This window comes from Alligator sinensis, unplaced genomic scaffold (genome assembly GCF_000455745.1).
Source record: "Alligator sinensis unplaced genomic scaffold, ASM45574v1 scaffold466_1, whole genome shotgun sequence".
Classification (NCBI taxonomy): domain Eukaryota; kingdom Metazoa; phylum Chordata; order Crocodylia; family Alligatoridae; genus Alligator; species Alligator sinensis.
Window position 1 is genome coordinate 56,624 of NW_005842406.1, and position 22,129 is coordinate 78,752.

Here is a 22,129-nt window from a genome sequence, read left to right on the forward strand (position 1 = left end):
GAAATGTAGAACTGCTGGCACCTTCTTAGCACAGTCACAGTTTTGAGGACCTCTGCCTTTGGTTGAGCTGACTGCATATTCAAGGGGTCCCCTGCAATCCTCCATTGCACCTCACAGCATCGCTGCTTACCATGCTGAGGCATCCCTTCTATTTTAGGGACTTCTTGAAGTCCCTCACCCTCTTTTCTCCTCCCAATCTCACTGAAGTTTTCCCATGGCTTTTTCTTCCCTCACACCCATATCTTCCACTCTCCTTCCTGACAAGTATTCTGTAGATCCCTCTTTTTCCCCTTCTCCCCTTTCAAAGTCTCCCATTCTCTCTGCCAGCCCAGTTCATAGGATCATAGAAAATTATGGTTGGAAGGGACCTCAAGAGGTCACCTAGTCCAACCCCTTGCTCAAAGTAGGACTGTCCCCAACTAGATCATTCCAGCCAGGGCTTTCTTCAGCCAGGCCTTAAAAACCTTGGAGGATGGAGACTCCACCAATTCTCTGGGTAACCTGTTCTAGTGCTTCACCACCCTCCTAGTGAGAGAGTTTTTCCTAATATCTAAACTACATTTCCATTGCTGCAACTTGAGACCATTACTCCTTGTTCTGTTATCTGCCACCACTGAGAACAGTCTAGCTCCATTCTCTCTGGCACCACCTTTTAGGTAGTTGAAGGCTGCTATCAAATCCCCGCTTAATTTTCTCTTCTGCAAACTAAATAAGGCCAGTTCCCTCAGCCTCACTTCATAGATCATGTGCCTCAGCCCCCTAGCCATTTTCCTTGCCTTCCATTGGACTCTCTCCAATTTGTCCACATCTTTTCTGTAGTGGAGTGGCCAAAACCAGATACACTACTCCAGATGTGGCCTCACCAGTGCTGAATAGAAGGGAAGAATCAATTCCTTTGATATGCTCACAATGCACCTACTAATACAGTTCAGTATTTATCAGCCTTGGCAATAAGGGGACACACTTGGTTCCTATTCAGCTTATTGTCCACTGTAACCCCCAGGTCTTTTTCTGCAAAGCTGCTGCTTAGCCAGTTGGTCCCCAGCCTGTACCAGTGCATGGATTGCTCTGTCCTAAGTGCAGATTTAAATGAGATTTACACAAGTAAAAAGGGCAAATTCTGTTTCTATAACAAAATTATAAAGTATTTCCTCAGTGTTAAAAACCATTTGTGAAATTCTGACATACGTAGAAATATCAAGAAGTGATTTTACATATTTTTGCATCTACATAATAGTGATGCCATTGTATACAAATACCCAAGTACTGGTTTGGTTAATTTTTTTAATTAATTCTGTTTTCTTTACTTAGTCTCTATTCTGGGAAAACAACCAATTTCTAGTCAGTAGCTATGCAGCTAGAACTCGTCGATACATGCCCTTGGGTGATACTCTAATTGGGGCTTTTGGAGATCTGCTGAACTGGTGTGGACAAGCAAACAACACTGGTAAGACCATAAATGATATAAGTTGATTACAAATTATGGAAGTGGCTTAAAAGATAGGTGGATGGCCTGTAGTGGAGGTATGGGTCTGCTTCCTGATCAGTGAAATCAGGACCGTCTTGTATAACATTTTACACTTTGTCTATATCTGAACAGCTTACTGAAGAACTCATTTGGAGGCATTACAAAGGTAGATTTATGCCTCTTTTACCGGTCCTGCCCGAAATCCTGGGATCCTATCCAGTGTCACAGCATATTTTATCTTGGCCTTAACCAACATACGGTCTATGCTTTTTGGCCAGAATGTGTCATTGATCAAGTGCAAGAGCTAGTACATGCAGAGATAAATGATGCAGATGTTGTGTATGCATATCTTATCACACGCCCAGCCATATGAACCTCTATAGCCTGTGATTAAGCAGAAACACATCCAAGCAACTTCTCATGCCACTTTAGATTTTTCTTTGTTTGTCATCTCCTCAGTTATGTATTTTATATATCTTCCCACAGAAGTAGATGACTCCTGCCCAACCACAGAAGAATGTGAAAATAACGCAGTAGAATCTTTCTGGCGGATTGCATCAATCAATGTAAATTATACAGGAGTTTACCTTCCTTGAACATATCTCTGGGTAGCTCAGAAACTTGACTTGTTACCTGTCATGTAGACATAACTGTAGGCCTTATCTAGCGTAGGATGTAAGAGTGTGATGCTAACAAGGGGAGCTTAACCATGATGAACTAAAACATGTTAAAAATTGCAATTTGCCTTGTCTTTACTAGCATTTTAAAGTGTTCGTTAATTTGCATTAAAATGTACAGTTTTTTCTTCATGAAGATAAGGCCAAAGAAAATTGAGCTGTGAAGAAAGGCACTACTCTGGCAGACAGGTGGAAGTTTTATCTGCCTAAGACACTGTCACCTTCTCTTGCAGCAATAAGGCTTACCGTTTATAGATAAGCCTGGTTTAATATTTTACCATTTAATTGCATGTGATTAGATGAGCTATCTTTTGCTGTTTCTCCAATGACTCCAGTGAAATTATTCCAGCTGGGTATTGTTCTAACCACAGAGCAAGTACAACACAGAGTTGCAGTGCAAAGTTTCTTGTGCTAATCTGCAAGTGTCCCTTGACCTTGCCTCAGACTTGTTAGATTCTCTGATGTCTGGGCATGGGCCAAGTATCCAAGTACTCGCTGGGACCAGTTTTAAATGTGAAAAAAAACAAGTTTTTACAGCCATTCATATCCTCTTTCCTGCAGCTGCCAGCTATGATGCCAGTTTTGATGGTCATTTTGGCAAGTGGTGTCTTCACTGATGAAATGCCATGTTCATTGGCCATGACTACTTAATTGTAGCACTAAGTCTTAGATAAAAAAAAAAAAAAAATCTATTAGGGAATGTTCTGAGAAATAAACTTCTCTTCTCTATTGCAGTATGCAAAGCAGAGTTCTGGAATAATACATGTCATGCTGAATGGTTCTGCAGCAGGAGGAGCCTATCCAGTTAAAGGGTAAAAGAAATAAAATGACAATGCAGGACTATATACAGTCTGATCTCAGAAAAAAGTCAAATGTTTAGTGACTGCACCATGCACACCTATGGACAGGAATCATTTTCAGAAGTCCATAGCAGCCCAGTCACTCTTATATTTTAATTAGACAAGAGTTTCATAAGTACTTATGTGAGGTTGATAATTCTTGAGCTCCTGAGTATGAAAGTCACTTTGAAAGTGTGGTTCAAACTCCTAGGGGAGTCCAAAAAATAAAATTGGCTGCAGGCAGACAATCACATACTCCACTGACAATTGCATCAGCCTAGTATATCAGTCAGGAACAAAGAGACAGGCAGCTAAATAGGTTAGCTGCACAGAATAGGTGACTATTATTATACCCCACCACAGAATAATGATAGCCATCACAAAAATTACTGTGGGAAATTCTGGGACCTGCTTTATAGAGGAGATCAGATCACAGAGGTCTGTTCCAACCTTTACTACAAGCCTTGTACCCAGCACAGTACAAAAAAAGAAAGAGTCAAAATACTTAAACTCATTCCAGTAGAATTTCTTCTCTCTTTTGTCAGGCTAGGCAATAGATTTAAAAAAAAAATCCAGTTACATATACAAATAACCACACATAACATTTTTGCAGCCTTTAAACCAGCCTCCCTCCCCCATCCTAATTTGGCCATAATAGTTTGAATTAAATCAATTTTGGATATGCCTCATACATATCCAGTGTCTTCACAAACTTTTAGGTATAGGAATATAAAGAGACCTTTTCAATGACAGAAAGTTTTCAAAATTTATTACAGAAAATTTCACATAATACAAATGCAGATATTTCCAGTGCTCTTTTCAAGTAAAAGTGATCCTGTCAAAATTATACAATGGGCATAAAGAAATCACTGCCTAAGACACTGTCACCTTCTCTTGCAGCAATAAGGTTTACCATTTATAAAAAAGCCTGGTTTAATATTTTACCATTTAATTACATGTGAGTAGATGAGCTCTCTTTTGCTATATCTCTAGTGACCTCAGCAAAATTATTCCACCTGGGCATTTTGCCCTTTGGACACAGATAGTGTTCACGAGTCTAACAAACCATGTCTATGGAGAACTGTCATGGGACAGGGTCACTAAGGATGGCCGTGTTACCCCTAAGGCCCCTTGACCATGCCAATTTGGCCCGCTGGGCACCCTCAGTTCTTGCCCGCCATGTCTTGATGGATTTATAGTATAGGGAGGCTGCCTTTAAATCCTCTTGAACACGGTTTGATGGACTTTCTGAACCCCATGGGTTCCTGGACCCCTCGTAGGTCCTGCTTCAAAATAGATGTCACAGGACACCCCAGCTTTATGGGCTATATGCGTGGCTCCAACCATCCCTTTACCACGCCCCAAGCCTCGCAGACGATACTGGTGTTATCTTGCCTAGGTCTCATTATAATTTGGCCCCTTGTCCTCACTGGGCTCTCTGCAGCCCAGTCCCTGCGCCCCTCAGCACTGGGGTCTCTGCACCCCAAATGCCATGCCCTCTCTGGCACCGAGGTCCCCACGCTGCAATGGGCCCCCCAATGAGGCCTCCTCCTTCTCCAAATAGCCTCACCCAAACCACTGGTGTTATAAAACATTGACCAAACATAAGCCCCTGGGCTACAACATAACACAAACCACCCAGCTGTAACATAATTCGAGCCACACAGGGCGTGCTCTGTCCCTTAACAGTACCAGAAGCTGCACTTGCAGACGGACCTCTCCCCTTTGCTTCCTCTGGGAGAGCTCCTCCCCCTTGGCTGCTGGCAGAGAACTGCCCTCCTGGCATCTGGCCTGGGGTTTATATACAAGCCAGGCCCCACCCCTTCTGGTCAGCTGACCGCTGGCAGGTGTGGGTCCACTAGCTCGTTCTGGCTGCCCTGGTAACCAGCAGCTGGGGCTCCCAACTGACTGCTCGGGCTCTCCCCCTAGCAGTTCCAGCCCTTAAAAGGAGCAGGACACCCGAGTGCCTTGCGACAAGGACCTTCCTTCCAGGCTAAGATGGGACAAATTGAAAAACCACTCCCATATGGTTTTATGTGTTTTCATCCCATATTAATGTATAACCCTATGATTTATTTATACAGACTAGCATTTGTCTTGTTTTTGTTACTCTTACTTTAGAGAACTCTCCCCCCCACCAACAAAAACATCCCAACAACAACAAAGCTAGAGCCTACGCGGTGCCTGGAAAGAGGCTGCTCTTGCAATTTGTTCTCTTTTAACTAAACACTAATTCGTTTGTTATTTAACTGTTGTATTTTAAACTTTAGCCCTCCCTACCCAGCAGTACTACTGCAGCTTATTCCAGCTCCATGCTGCTAAGAGCAGCAATTAAAAGCGAAAAACTTTGGCTCCAAAGACTCAAGCTGTGGGAACGGTCAAAATCTTAGTTTGTGTTTTGCTGTTTTGTGTCTGATGACAAAACTGTTGGTACAAATGGGGGCCTCAGATGCTGAATTACTGAAATTAGTAGGGGCCATGATCAGAACCCTGGTTACTGCCAAAGTGGTGGGGGGAGAGAAGCAGGGTCAGACATGGGCATGGGCGAACCAGGAGGCCGTCTGGGGCCAGGACATAAAAGGGGCCTGAAAAAGGTAATTCTTCTTATTATTACTATTATCTCTGGTGAAGGAGGGCCAGATACTAAAGGTTCACTCAGGGCTGCCAGGAGTCTAGGTATGATGCTGGAGGGAGGAGAGAGAGGGAGGGTTCCCTGTCCATCCCCGCCTTTGGTTTTAACTACTTGGGATTTTTTACTTAGTTTTTTTGCAGACTTTGAAATTCCTAATCTCCAGAAAGAAAGAATCTCACAGATTGAAATATGGGTTATGGATGATATTGGAGGACCAGATTTGTAAGTTAAATGTCTTCAGACAATCCCAGAAACTTTGTTTTCACCTTTTATGAACCCATTTCATTTTATTTTTCTCTATGATTATTATTAGATAACAGAAAGTAGGGCAAGGTGGCATAGTGGACACTAACTGGTTCAAAGAGGCATGAACAACAACCTGTTTCTTCAGATACTATGAATGGATTGGCATAAAGAAAGGGTTTTATATAGAAAGGAAAAGTAGAGGACACTGATGAGAAGTAAAAAGTGGGTTGATTACATCAGAAACACTAAACCTCAATGTTACGTTAGGTGCTTTCTTAAAAAAGGAAATTACAATCCCTTCCTCACGTAAATAGATAACTTTAAGCTAGCTATTTTAGGTACTGCTAGCAGAGTGGCCAAAGACAGAGCTTAGTATAAGCTAACTACCCAAGTATTTACTCTGCTCTGGTAGGTTTTGCAGCTCTTACTAAATTCTCTGCTTCCTTAGCTACACTGCACCCAGTCAAGCTAGTTTAACGCTAGGCTTGATGTGTCTGTACAAGCTCAGTGTACCTATAGCCATTAACACCTTTGATTCTGACACTTGTCTTCCACTACAACAGTACTAAGCAGGTTTGAAAATCTGTGTTCTTATGAAATTCATAGTCTGTTTTTAAAGACCTCAGAAATCAAGCATCCATCTATATTTATTACATGGCATAATTTTGGCATAATTCTTTTTAAGGATGAAAACTAGAAGGGATATAGAGGTAGGTGGCAAAGTTAATAAAGGGGGTTAGAATGCATGCTATACGATGGACAGATCAGAGGTAGAAGTAAAAAACATCAGTATGCAGAAGTGATGACAAGCACAAGGGAGAGAAAATGGAAAGTTGAGTAATAGTCATTGTGACAGAGGTGAGAAAAATCATCAAGGGGTGAAAGATAAAATAAGGTTAGGAACATGGAAATTAACCCAGATGCTTCGATTTCTAATATCTTTGAGGAGGTTAGTATTGATATTCATTTAAGTCAAACCACGCTAATGAATTAATAATGGTACACAAAAGTGATATTGTTACTTCACTCAGAGGGGCTGATTCTCACTCTAGTCTATGCTGATGATATAGACCTAGTATTATTTATTGGAGGTATCAAAAGAGCTTATAATCCTGCACTTCAAGATATTAAGGCCTTCTTACATGGTAATTTTGCCTGGCTTCTGGAGCTCTTAACCCCTGCATTGTCCATACATTAACACCTTAAAGTGGTTTTAAGCTCTCGTTACACGGCTCAGAGTTATATCACTCCAGGGCAGGATTATTGTTGATATGCACTATCTAGCTCCTGTTCCATTAAGGTGTGTCCACTCCTCACAAATGTGCCACCAAAGTTAGAAGTCCTCCAGTATCCCAGGATCTCTCACACCCCCACCCATGGAGCAGGGATTGAAGCCTGTCTTGGCTCACCAGACCTCTAATGGCAACTCACAGCTCACAGCTCCTGGTGGTCTTGCTCACCAGGCCTCTAGAGGCAAACCACAGCTGTGCAGACCGAGGACAAGGGACAGTCAGAGAAAGTTTCTAAACTGAGGGTGTGACTGCTCCAAACTCCAAGCTAGCACTAACACTGATCAACCTTTGTGCAGCTGAAGGCACAAAGTGTAACAAGGACCTCAGCATGGTCGATTCCTTTGTGGGAACAAGATTCAGTCTGAGAAATGTGAGGAAACCATAATGCACAAAACACTGATGAAGCAGTTAGGTATTTTAATTTGGGAAAGAGAGTGGGATAAAAGGTAGACTGAAAAATACATGACAGTTATTTTCAAATATTTGAAAGACCATTTTCTCATTTTATGACATTGATCTCCATTGTGACAGGTAGAAGGATATGAGGTAGTCTGTTTCAACTGCAGGAAAGTAAGTTAATTTCTCAGGACAAACTTTGTAACTGGCAGCGGAGAAAGGTGCCTAGGGAAGCTGTGAAATCTCCTTCATTGAGGGTTTTCAAGAGGAGGTTGGGTAGGTAGCTGCCTGGGTTGGTTTAGTAGCTGCACATTTTGCATCTGTTGCAAGGGGTTATACTAGAGGTCACTTCTAACACTATGGCTTTATTTTAATCCAGACATCTCTTTTACAGGGATTCTTGTGGAAAAGGCAGTGTAAAAATATTAGAAGCCCGACTGAAAGAGATGGGTTATGACATCACTTGCATTGACAATTATAAGTAAGTGGAACTTTTAATAAATATAGTGCATTTGCTAGAGTTTCAGATAGAGAATGGGTAGAAGTAGGTTAACCTGAACTCAGGTGCCACTAACCTGCTAGGCCATGCCATGTGTTAAGAATGATGATATTCTTCAGCCACATCCCTAGGTTTGGTAATACTAAGGTTTCAAAACCCTGCCTGCAGGGTTTTTGTTCTGTTTTGCTTTTTTAAAGTGCAGCATTGTACTCATTCAGTACCAGGCACAGAAGATGGCCTTCCATTTAGAGCTTTGGATGGAAAAAGGACTGCACAATCTAGATAATGGTTATAAATTAATATCCCATACTGATGTCTGTAGCTCATAGCTGTGCTTATTCTAGCTTTTTGGAGCTACATTGCAAAACAAGTACCATAAGAAGAAAGTTTAGGCATGCAAACTCAGTCTCAATGTTTGCTCAATGTTTGGTTTGCTTTATTTCCTAATCAAAGGATGCTGAACAAAAATAATCTCATTACAGATCTGTATTGTTCTTACTCTGCCTGGATCATCCTGATCACCCCAGTTGTCCTGTTGTATCGTAAGTAAATGAGGATCAACCTAACTTCCGTTGAATAAATTTATTCAGAAGACTTCAGCTCTTCTACTAGCTGTGCATGAGCAGTTTGTAGTATTCTTGATTCTAATATTTGAATTAATTCAGCAAGTAATTTCTGCTTTACAGATTATGTATAATCAAATAGTTACAAATATTCAATATTAAAACCAGTGTTGACTGGTTCCAATTTAATGCCTAGTCAACTGTCCATTGACCAAATGAACATAACTCTTAGATTCAGGTATAAGATTTGCTTTCTATAATCATTCCCCAAAAAATGTTGAAGTGCTAAATTAAATGAGAAGAGCAAATGTAGAAAACAGCAGCTCTCTTGCTAAATATGGTGCAACTGTGTGAACACCAAATTGCAAGGATATTTGCATATAGTCTCTTGCATATAGTCTCAAATTTACATTTCACAATGGAGACATAAAAATAATTAAACATACTTAAAAAAAATTACCTTTGCAGTAGACTTCACCGAAATACATCATGGTGAAGTTTAACACTGTTAACCACAAAAGTGTGTTTATTAGCACATGGAAAGCCTGACACAGAAATTTTAATTATGAATACGTTGTGCTGAGTTTTGTTAAGGTACATCTTCCAGGTAACCTGAACTCTGTATTGATAACTCATTAAGGTAGAAGAAGAATACAGAAATTTGCTTAATACATAAAGTACAAAATACGTAGGAGTATTGAGCAACAAATTGCTGTCCCTCTGCTAGGCAGCAGAAGAATGTCAGTACAACAGATCTGGAGACCGACCTTGTTCTGCATTAAGTATATCTACCAACAGCAAGAACATACAAACTGGGAGAAGCAAATATGCATGAGACTTCAATACCTTCAATGAGTCCTTCCACATCTATCTGATACAGGATTTGCCATCTTCAATATAGGATTATTAAAGAGAAGTTAGTAATGATATTCAGTACCAATATTCAGTACCAGTATCTGTTGGATACTGAAATAATATTTCCTTGTCTCTGTATCTGCCATTTTGGAAAGGTATTACATCTGTTTCATCATCCAAAATTACTCTCTCACACCAAATAATGAACATGTGAAAACAGCAACATTTAAGAGACCAAAAAAAATGGTCACACCTCAGCTTGTCTCCACAAGGGATGAGGCAACCAGGCATACAGAGGCATTTTTTGTTGCTGGTTCTAAGTTGTAAGCCTGCATGAGCTGATTGTGTAGTAAAATACAGTGATTGCTAAGGCTTTTGCTGTTAAGCACTGAAGGAATTTCTGACTGTCACTTGTGAAACCCTGTGCGCCAAAAACTAATTAATTATTCTGTGAAAAAAGCTAATAAAATTAGCCAACTGGAAAACCCAAATATTAACAGGGCTTTCCTGTTGGATATTGGGAGTGCTTAATGCAGGATCTCTCTTCTCCCAGGTTTTAAACCATACCTCTCAGTCTTGTGGTGTGGGTACATTCGTTGGCTGACGAAATCTGGATAGGAAGCATTTTGGAAACCATTTTAGAAAAACTGGTCTTTTCACCTAAAGGCTGAGTATACCACCCCTTCAGCACTAACACATACTGCAAGCAGGGGACCAATTGCTTATTCCCTTCTGTCCACTGGAGTATTTATTGGACTATTATCACCACTATATTAGAGCACCTTCTTCATGCTGCCCTTAATCTTGCATGTTACTGACCTCCCTACAAAGAAGATTCCCTTTTTGGTCATTTTCCACTCTCTGATGCATCTCGCCTGAGATTTCTAATCCTTTTTGCATGTTCAGCTGTGTACTAAACTTGATGCATCTTGTTTTCACTAAATCACTGACACTAGGAATTAAGGTTGCATGCTGAATGGGTTTGGCTACCCCAGTCACTGCACCACCTGGAGATAGAAGTAAAATAAAATGAGAAATCAATGCAAAATTCTTATGTTGTGGTGAGTCAGTTATCTGCAATGAACAACTTTTAACCAACCCCCTCGCAAGACATCTACCCATCAGATTATGATTTCTCAAGTTTATGAAGTATTTGAACTTTTTGATAAGTAGTTTTCTAGATGGTTTACTCTATGGTTAAATATTCTGTTAATCTAATGTGTTTGCTGACTCTGACATGGCTTTGGCAGAAGTTGTTATTTACCATTGAAGTCCCATTTCGGTCAAGAGCCCTAAAATTGACACTTTTATACTTAAAGATTAAAAATAATGACAGCAGACATTCAGGTTCTGATTTCTGGGCTCCAGTATAGCTCCTTTTATAGTGGCTCACTGAGACAGGGGCTGAACAACTGGTTTAACCAACCTCTGAAGAAGACAGCACACGGGGTATGTTGAGTGGTATAGGTGGCTAAATTCTATCACCGTAACGCCACAAGTCAGGCAAGTATACCAAGGGAAAAGGGAGTGTCATGGCAGGGACAGGGCTACCCCAAGATCATAGGCTGGTGTAACCTATACTGAGAACTGTACTTTAGACTGGTGGCATGTGTCCCTTCTTGACACTTGGGCTGTACCTCCTGAGGTATAGTATGGGCACTGGCCTGTTATAAACTGTAACAGCTGGGCATTAAAAGTAAGCCTGTAGAGGACAAGAATACCCACTAGGTGGCACAGAATACAAACAGAAAGCATTTCACATGTACTCTGATCATAATAAGTGTGTTCTGAGTATTTATTATTTAGACCATTGCATAACAAAAAGAGGCCTACTAATAGACCAGACCCCCATTGTGCAAGGCACAGTACAAATACAGAACCAAAAAAGTTGTCCCTGCCCTATTAGCTTATAACTTAAGCATAAGGCAAAAACATCAAAGATGGATACAGACAGGGAGGCCCCCAGGGAGCATGAGCAGACTGAGAAAATACTGGCCAGTAACAGGCTAATGCATGATTCTGTGCCCAGATTTTTTGTTTATAAAACCACAACAGCTGAGCAGAGTTGAGAGTCAGTTCAAGAACACTATAAAGAGACTTCTGGAAGTTAGTTTCCAACTTAATGTTTGGACTTCATCCGAGTCCAAACAACAAAGCTCCAGTATTTAAAAAGATCTTAATTCAGCTGTGTGCTATGAACATCCTGTTTGTTTTCTTTTCTTTAGGTCTGCACTATCAGCACAAAGAGGACCTGTATTTTCAGACCAAGGAGGCAGCTGGAACAGGCTCACGTTCATTTCTTTTGCAGCCTTTGTTCTCCAGATCCATTTTAATTTACTAAATCAATTTGCCTAATTTGGGACTCCTAATTGCCTCCACTCTCCCTAAATTTGGCCACAACAAGCATATCCAGATGAGCACACACATATGCGGGTTGCACTGCTGCAAACCGCATATGCCACACTGCTAATTTGCAGCGTGGCAGCTTTTTTTTGACATCAGGAAATCCTGGCGTCAAAAACAAACAAAAAAAACCAAACAAAAAAACCTGCGGAGAAAAAAAAATGCAGGACAGCATATGGAGTAGTGGACAGGGTGACAGTGTGCACCACGCAAAGCCAGAGCCATACTCCAGTTGCCAGCCAGGCTCTGCATGCCTAGATCACTGCTGCTGCAGCCCTGGGAGGCCCCCAGAACCCCAGATAAGGCTGCTGGGGCCAGCCCAGGGCCACTTGCTGTGTGTCAGAGTGTGGGTACACAAATATGTGCTGCTGCTATTTGATCCTGGGAAATGCACATTCTCGCTCATGGGGGATGCACCCGGCCCATCTCTGAATGCAATAGCTCCCTCTGCCTGTAAATCATTTTTTCATTTCTTCTTTTCTCCTCTTCATTGGTCTCTGGCCACATCAGTACAATGGTCTCACCCTTAGTTCTCCAGAATCCCAGAATGCCCCTTTGTTCACAAGTCCTGGGAAGCAGAGCCACAGCACTCCCAGTTACACATGCATCATTGACAGCCCCCAGTCATTTTAGGTCCGTCTCAGAAATGTCTTCCTCATTTTTAAAGCTAGCCATAGGCTTCCTCCAGAAACCAGACCCAATTCTTCTCTGCCTTGCACTGACTTCATTCTGAAAAATGGAAATGAAAGTCATCTGGATCTAAAAAAACCCACAATCCCTAGCAAGAACAAATGGAGAACTCTGATTTGCTAGCATCTAATACTCATTTTGCACTTGAACAATGATAATATCAAGGACTACACAGCAGACAGTTCAGCTACAATTGCTTTTATTTTCATATACAGTACAGCACCATTTCCTGAGCCTAACCTCTCTGACAATTTGTAGAAGAACCTGTTTTGCATACAGCTTTTTACACAACCTCATAGATGCTGACTTATTTTTGCCAGGTGTGGGGAGGGCACTAAGATGATGGACATGTGGGAAGTTTTACTCATTTCAGGTGACAGCCTTCCTGAGGGGGGGCTGAGGCCAGGGCTCCTGGGTCCCCACATATCCAGCATCTCCGCACAAACTAACAGCTGACCAGTCACCCAGATGGTGGTCTGCTGGTGCTTCTTGTTGTTTACGTTAGTGACTGGCTTCACCAAGGCCAGAGAGCTTAGCACAGTTTTCACTATAATGTAATAAACAGACTTAAAATGTATCAAATTCAGGCTTGAATCCTTCTAAATCCCTGCAGGGGCCTAGACTAGATGACCCTGGAAGTCCTATTAAGCTATCATGGCCAGTTATAGAAATGGAATATTCTCATTTTAGTGTCATACAACCAAGATTAGTTCCTATTCCAATATAATTTAACTCAGTCTCTATATCACATCATATTATATATAAGTGTACTTGAAAGATGGAAAAGCAAATAAAATTGTATTGCAGTTTATCTGTTTGGTCTTTATTCTTGTAACAGTTAGGTCAATATCTTCTTGGAGTCTTTGGTATTTACATATGTAGCCCGGGTACACCCGGGGGTGTGTGCCCTGTCCTCCAACGACAGTGGTGGTGGTCAGGCAGGGTGCTGAGGAAGGGGTCAGCTGCTAGAGCGGCTTCCTCCCCTCTCTATACAGCTAAGCCAAAACCAAATACTTAACTATGTACAATTTATTACAAGAATAAATATAGATGCTTAATATAAAACAGAATATTTACAAGGCTTAACATATAATACTATACATGATATTCCATAATTCACATATAATACTGAATATGAACCAAATAACTTACAACCTATACAACACAATTAACACCTAGGGATAGTAATTTAACCACAATATTTATTTAAAACTTCACAAATAACAATACTAGTATATACACTGAGGCATTAAAACACATAAACCATATAAACCCACTTAAAGAATACCCCTAGCCATATAGCCCGTAATACAAAGACAGCTTTAAAATAAGGAGTGCACTCAGCACCTCCCCAAGGGATTTCCCTGAAGTCCCTCCCCTTTAGGGCCCTGGGACATGGACACATCCCTCCAGCAGTGGAGGGTGGAGGTGGCAGACCCTCCTCACCTGTGTCAGCCTCCCTTGCGGGGCCCACTTCCCCAGTAACTCACACTTCCTCTCTAGAGAAGTCAAGACTCATCCTCTGGTGGCCGATCCCACAAGAGCCTGTCCCCAATGGCACCTTCAGCTCTCCTTGATGGCCTGGTGCCCCGCACTGGGCACCCAGGGCTCTCTCTTGTGGGAGTCAAGCCTTTGCAGGCTCTGACTCCCCAGTCTCACACTGGGGGTTCTCCCCTTTTCTGGGCCCTGCTCTGGGCACCGGGGCTCTTTTAGTTAAAAGTGAAGCCGCACTATGGGGCTCCAGTCACTTGGCCTAGGGCTGGGGCTAACATGAGCAGCCGCGAGCTGTTTCCAAGGCGGTTCTCCATGCACCGACCTGCACACTGTGCGGGACCTGAGTAGCCACAAGCTGCTCCCAGGGCTAGCTCTCTCTGTCTGATTTGCACACTGATTACCCAGCCACTTGCTGGGTTTGCAGGCTCAAGCCACCTCCAGCAGCTCCTCCAGCCTGATCCCCATGCACTGATTTGTGCACTGCTGAAGCTCAAGCAGGATCCTGAGGACGGCCATCTCTGGAGCTCCTGCCTCCTCACCATCCCTTGTCGTCTCCCCAGTCTGCTGAGCACACTCCCCTTTTATATTCTTCAGGGGCTCCACCCTGAAGTTCTCCCAACCTGGCTGGTACAGTTCCCATTCAGGTCCAGCTGCTCCTTGCCCCCTCCCTTTGGAAAATGGTGGCGCATTGCTTCCCTTGTGCTGCCTCTGGATTGGTGGGCGGGCTTCACCAATCAAACTGCAGACCCTCAATGCTGGGACTCAACCCTAGCTCTGAAAAGGTAAGTCTGCTACACACATATCAGACAGTGGCAGATTTAAATATCTATTATTTTAGACATCTGGGCAGGACTTGGGCTTATACATCAAGAATGTATGCATTTACTCAGGCACTTGCAAATGTGAATGCCTGTAGGCAGGCCCATGTTTGAAAATTTGGCTGCCATAATCTTCAGAGTTGTTCCATAGCCACCCAGAAAACATGTTTCTTTTAGGTTTTTTTCCAATGAAAGCCAAGATATTTATGTAAAAAAAGAAAATGTATGTCATTTTTATGTGACAAAAATTGAAGAATGAGGACTCCAAGGGAAAAAATTTTTATTGCTTCTCACAATAATATTGCCAGTATTGGAACCATGGTCATTTAAAAAGTATTCATAATTCAGGGAGAGAGGGGAATATTTCCAATCCAAATGATAGTAAATACTTTTCCTTCTTTCAGATGTAGTAATGTACAAGACATTTTTCTCGAATCAGGAACTATGGGCACAGACAGAAGAACAGCTCCCTGCTGTAACTCAGAATGTTTTGCAGGAAGTGTTATGAGTTACAACAATCCCCCAGGCCAAACAGCAGTTCAGTGTTGGTTCCAGGGGGAAGGGGAATCCAGTTGCCTTAGCACTAACCCCTGCTCCCTCCCAGCCTGTGCTGTTTTCAGAATGGGAGAGGGGGAAAGGGAGCAGATGGAGCTCCTTCTAGGGGAGTTTTGAGCCCATGCTGGAGGGTGGAGTGGGTGCACTGGAGCTCTCATAAAGTCAGGGGCCTCCAATATACCCACACCACCTTCCAAAAGGGGCTCAAAAAAACCCAGACTTCTGCTTCCCCCCCCCCCCCCCCCCCTTAAAACAGCAAGAAGTTGGGAGGCAGTGCAGACAGAAGTTATTGAAGATGCTGTTTTAAAACATCTTGATCTGACCCCTCATGCAATGAGGGTTCAGGATTTTTGCAAGATTATGCCCCTTTAAAGCACTTTTCAGCCATAAACTTCTGTTTGGTCATGGTTGTAGAGCTCTTTCTGGGGCCAGATCAGGTGAGAATTGTCACTTCTGTCTGCATCCTGTTCTTACCCCTCTTTTTATACTCCAATACTTGTGCAGAATTGACTCCCCCCACCATCCCAGAGAAATCCAACCTGAAATGTGACCACTTTGGAAGGCTGTGGGCAACTTAAGGCAACTGATTAGAATGAAAGTACATGCATCTTCAATGATAGGACTGGCTACTGTTCCCTATATAAATGTGTTATACTTAACTAATTAAATATTACCCCAGAAAAAAAATAAAGTTACTCTCTAATAGGGTGACCATCATAGAGTTGTCCCCTATAGAAACGAAACCCAATGCTTGTATGTCCTCTAATTTTCTCTTCAAAGACATAAAGGCGTTGGGTTTTGTATCAATAGAGGACAGAGTAGCAGAAAACTGGAATGTCCTCTATAATGGCCACCCTACTTCAAAGAATCACAGTAACCACAAAATCAAATTTCTAAGACAAATGCACAGTATCAGAATCTTCAGCTGCAAAGGAAGCAAAGTTGATTTTTATTCCTGGCATGCAGTTTAACAAAAAGCAGCTTTATTTGTTGCCAATATGCTAATCTTAACCCTTTTTTAGTATGTGAATCATGCTAGAAAAGCTGGGCTAGATTTATGAATATCCAGCCAGTTAATGTGTGCAATTAAGTGAAAAGGTAAAGTTACAACAGCATGCTTTCAAAGAAATACCAAAAATTAAAGGACAAAAAGCACAGAAACATTAAGTAATGAAACACTGCAATGCTATATTACAGTAGTAGGAAAATACACCAGAAATCAAGAGGATCTCACTGAGCAGACTTTGAAAACCAGTGACTACATACCTTTGAAAATGCTTATTAAATAAAGGACATAGAGGCCAAATCCACAAGGGACTCAGCTATTGCAATGCCAACTTTCAGTCACCCTGCTGTCTAGCTGAATCAGTGCATGAGGAGAATTAAACACCTAAGAATGGATGTCTCAGAAGAGAGTATACTTGGCATCTAAGTTTTCATTTTGGACATAATAAAGAGCTAGACTAAGGCAGTTTCAGGACCCACAATCTGTCAGACTTGAGTACTAAATTGGCAGTTAGAATCTTGACACATTTCCCCAGCATTTGGAATAGATCAGTGGCTCTCAACCTTTTTAGACTTGAGGCACCCGCAGATAGACCCAAGGCACCCCTTGGAAAATTCCAGCTCCTAATTTTCATTTGTATCTTAACGACAGAAAAATAGAGCAATTCTTTCATTGCAAAGAACTCAGAAAGACCACAAGTCAGAATGCTTTTAATACTATAGATTCCTACCTTGGATAAGTCTCTAGATTTATTCTGCAACTCATGTTTGCACACCTAACTGTACTAACAATGTTTGCACTACACAGCACCCTTGAAAGGATCCTTAAGGCACCTCACTATGTCTAGAAACCTGGTTGGAATAGCTGGACAGTCATCTGTCTATTCCAGTGATTCTCAAGATTGCCATTCACAGTAGGGTGTCTTGCCACTAGGGGGTAGGGAATCAGGTAGTAGCCTGCTTAGTTATAGCTTTACCCCTAATCCTTGTTGGGTTAATTTTATTGAAGACCTAATAATGTACTACTGTACACTGCAAGTCCTCTTCCTATTTACACCAGTGTAGGAGGCTGATTAAACTAGTGTAATTATGTCATGAGTCCAAAACTTTATACCTAAGCCCCTTTGTGGATTTATCCTTATATCTGACTACCATAATAGAACATTAAAATGATTGAGATTTGAATATTCCTGGAATTCACCTTATTCAACCCCTCATCACTAAATGGCTGAATTCTATAGAGAATAAAAGTGGGGCAGGGGAGAATCTACCAAAATCCTTCATCTTCAAAACATACACAACTTGATCACTTGAAAGTTTTTATTTTTGTGTGTTTAGTTAAAAAAAAAGGGGGGAAGCACCAAAAAAAAATCTTAATAAAAACAATTTTCATTAAAAAAGCCTGCCAAAAGTTTAACCTCCCCCCCACCAACTCTGCAAGCGAACAGTGATAGACATTGAAAAGTACACTCTGAACACCAAACAAGTAAGAGTATAATCTCTTTGTATCATTGTAAAGCACTACATTTCTGTGTGAAAGACATCAGTTTTCAACTTCTAATTGCTGCTGCTTGGAAATCTGCCTTAGTATTTTTTCTTTCCTGTTTTGTTTGCACTTTATGAATCTTTGGCTTTAGAATGTAACACTCAAAACACTTGTTTACTCAATTCAGTTTCTTTTGAAAAATGTTCTCTAAGAAAAAAAAAATCTGCTTTGGACGATCATAAAGTCAAGCATTTTTCATATTATGATGCTGGGTCTGCTATGAGACCTGACCAGCTGGAACAGAGAAAACTTATTGCAGTAGAGAAGTACATTCTCTTTTGTAAGAAATACAACGCACTGGTGAGTTTGAAGTTTTGTGAAGGGTGAAATTTAGGATTTTTCTGTTTGGCACAAATATCTACAAGACTCCCATTGTTGTCAAAGGCAGCTATGCACACAGGTTCCTGTCTGAAAAGCTTTACCCCCTCCATATTCCTGATACTTAGCCTTTTGGGCTAAGGACAGAAGTTACACATAAACCAGTTTAAGTGATCAGAAACTGGTTTAAACCTGCAACAGAACAGAAGCTCAGTGCACGTAAACCAGTTTCAAAATGGCTGAACTTGGTTTAAGATAAACCTGGTTGAATGTAGTATTAGACTTAATGGACTTGGATCAAACTGGTTTGTGGAACTTCTGTCCCAGACCCCTTCCTGGTTTAAGTTAAATCAAAGTCCCCCAGCATCTCAGCATGCTTTGAAGCCCTGGGCTGGGCTGGGCGGAGCCATCTGCTCCAGAGAACAGGGCTGGCCCCACCCCTCTTCTCCCTAGCTGGAGCACTATCACTGCTCCAGCTGGCTGAGGAGGTGGAGACTCTGCCTGGCTTCCCCCTGCCCTCACCACTGAAGCAGGGATTTCCCTCTCCCCACAGCATGGACCCTAGCCTGCATCTGGTCATGGTCCCACCACCCCAATGGTAGCTAATGCTGAGGCATGTGCTTAGGGCTTTTTGGGCAAATCAATAGGTCAGCTGATAATGTCCCTCTGTTTCTTTCTTGGGAAAAGCTTTAAGAACTTGAACTAATGAGAGAGGCTTTTGATTTCTGGATGGGCTGTGAAAAGCTCTGTGTTATCAACTCCCTGCTGGCTTATTAGGTTTGATGCAGACAGTATGAAGAAGCAGGGAGAGGGAGATTGAAAAGCTCAGTATTGTCAACTGATGCATGCATTCCATGCAAGCAGTCCTCCCTGCCCCCACCCTTTGTCTCAGAGTGGTAGTTGGGGGCTAGGATCTGGCAATACTCCCTGCCCCTTGAGCAGCAAGCCGGGAAAAGCCTAGGACTGTGCAGGCAGAGTGGGGATTTAAACCCCTCCTTAATCAGAACGTTCTGCCAGGGCCTGGCCGTTCCCCCTCCCTGCCTCAGCTCAGCACTGCAGAAGGAAAGCGAGGACTGCTCTAGTGCCCCCTGGCTTCTAGCCTGAGCCACTGCAAATCGGTTCATGCTCTGCAGGTTAGACTAACCTGCAAAGATTGAATCAATTCAGGCTCAGGCTTTTGAATGTCTGTCCCTAACCTAACAGATACTCCAAAGAGTTACAATAAAATGAAATATTCAGACGCCTTAATTGTGTACATCAAGTGAATTACCACACTCATTTCAGATTTAGAATCCCTGGTATTTGCCAAATGCCATTGTGACCTATTGATATAGTTTCTCCAGCATATGTCAAGGAGAAATTTTACAATTCCCTGTAGCTGATCACCAATACAAGAACAGATTTATGTACAATTAGGCACAATTTTGTACAAAATAATGTATACTTTTGTACCAAAATGTGTACCTTTCTGCTCAATTGTTCTTCTATGTTTTTAAGTTGCTTGTAAAGCAGCCAGCATACATTGGTCATTAAAACAGTGTGAGATGGGGACCATGTTCAGGGCTCCAGAGACCCAAATGCAGCCTGAGAGTTATTGCTAAAGTCACCATTCTACATCAGGGAAAGTGTTAGTGCACTTCGGTTACAGAAATTTACTTATGTTACCAGACAAATACCATGTAAGCTGGAAGAGAGAATTGCTGGACATTAGCTACATGCAAAAATGTGCCTATAAATTAGTAGTGTATAATGTGCCTAGTTTATTGGACTGGTGTTACAGTTTTCTACAGCTGGCATTTTTGTGCCACTTATTGTCTTAGTTTCCCAATTAGTAGCTTTGCTATAATCTGAAGCCCTTTCTAAACATTATGAAAGTTTTCTTTCTGCAATGGTGGAAAATGATGAGATGAATATAGACATTGCTATTAAATAAAAGCCAAGACAAAGATTTTTTCTTTAAAATACTGAAAAGGCTGCTGATCTTTTCAATTTAAAAATTCCCATTTTCTTTTTATGGCAAACTGAGCTAAGATTTAGAGATAGTAGTTAAGTGTCTGTAAGTGTAGAAAATGACTAATGTTCCTGTAAGTGACACAGTATCACACTAGTACAGCTTTCAAAGGACTTCCAGACACTAGCTGCATAGTGTAGCTGTCAAAACACTACACTATGCAACGCCTTCTGATTAGGCATGGAGCCACTGAAAAATACTCTGAGCAAGAATGTTAAAACTTTGAGACAACTGTGGCCAAGTTTCAGCTCCCTACTTTCCCGCAGATGCAGCCGCTGGTGTTTGTCCCTCCTAACAATTAAGTTTCTGAACAGCCCAGTCCAGCAGTTTTGTTACCGGAAATAGGTACTCTGAGCTACTCTAGCATTTGGGTTGGATGGTATTCTCAGAGTTCACTTCTTTCAAGACAAGTCCATTCTTAACTAAAATAAATCACGGAAAAGTCTCCCCTATGGGCAAATATTACCTGATTATAATTACCATATTATAAACCAATATGAGGTTTCTTGCAACAGCTTCTGATGGTATATCTTGTTGGGAGACAAGATATCATGTAAGATGTACTACTGGCCTTGCTAACAGGCATATTATGATTCTACAGAAAATTATGTTCCCTTTTCCTGTTTATAAGATTAATTTTGCTGAAATTTCTGAAATAAAAGTGATTAATGTGACAATGGTATAACATTGGATATTAATAATTATTTAAAGAACTTTGACTTGTAAGTAAAAACAAAACAAAACAACCAACCAACCCAAGAACACCATAGCTCTCAGATTATTGTAAATCGCATTTTCCCCATGTCAATTATGCTAATATGTAGAGAGAGAAGAACATGCCCCTCCCAGATCTGGAGTTTGTTTTCTGGGCAAGACTTGCTATTATTTATATTCCCCTTTCTAGCTGGAATTCCCCTGGTTAGTAATCATACAATGGATAAGAAAAAAAAAGCAACCAAAGAATATTCAATCAATGTGTGTCAAATGTAGTCAGAAGGTTTTTACAGCAGTTATACGAGATAAATCGCAATTTAAGAAAATGATTGTCAGCATATGGCACAGCAGTAAAAGGTATGCATCTCCCAGCTATTTCAGAACAATATGATCATGTTAGGGATTTTCCATCAAGGATACTCAAAAAGCATTTTGTCATGTAAGCCAGGCAAAGCCCAAAAGAATTTATTAACAGAAAAAATTGTTATGAAGTTCAGCAACTTATGATGTAATTTATAATAATTTACTTTCACCTATTTTTATGTGAGAATCCCAATTTCCATGTTCAAAGAAATGACTATGCTATCCACTTCAATGTTACAGAGGATATTTGGTAGCTTATCAGTTTCTGGTACAACTGTAGCACTTCCTAATTAAGGTGGCTGTGCTGGTATTCTTAAAAATTCATATTACAAGTGATCCAAATCCACATGCAACAAAGAGGAAAGAAACCATATATGCTTGATTTTCAATGATATTTCTCATTAACATTATAAACATATTCACAAAAAATATTAGTTTACCTTTAGTTAAATTCTTGAATCTCTTTTTGCTGATGGCTGTGCAGGCCGGGAGCGGTCCGAGGTTCTCGGGGGTGCGCGGCGGGCTGTGGCCAGCAGCCCGGACACGCTGGGTCGGGGAATGCAGGCCGGCGGGCTAGAATTAGGCACGGACGCTTAGCGGTTGATTAAAGATTATTTTATTTACACCGAAGATGGTCGTGGTGCAGGCAGGAAAACTTGCTTGAGTTGCAGTTACAGACAGAAAAGAAGAGAGGCGGACAAGAGTTCCTTCCACGCGAACCTCTAGCCCAATCCGGTTGAAGGCT

General features: G+C 41.5%; 1 protein-coding gene across 1 annotated transcript in view; it reads left to right on the forward strand.

Moving 5' to 3' along the window:
• BST1 (bone marrow stromal cell antigen 1) overlaps positions 1–22,129 on the forward strand; it is a 105,518-nt gene that overhangs the window by 36,657 nt on the left and 46,732 nt on the right. Inside the window, exons 3-8 of the mRNA XM_025211453.1 lie at positions 1,312–1,447; positions 1,955–2,034; positions 2,881–2,957; positions 5,746–5,838; positions 7,945–8,031; positions 8,532–8,591. Coding sequence (XP_025067238.1) covers positions 1,312–1,447; positions 1,955–2,034; positions 2,881–2,957; positions 5,746–5,838; positions 7,945–8,031; positions 8,532–8,591 — 533 coding nt within the window. The remainder of the gene's footprint in view (positions 1–1,311; positions 1,448–1,954; positions 2,035–2,880; positions 2,958–5,745; positions 5,839–7,944; positions 8,032–8,531; positions 8,592–22,129) is intronic.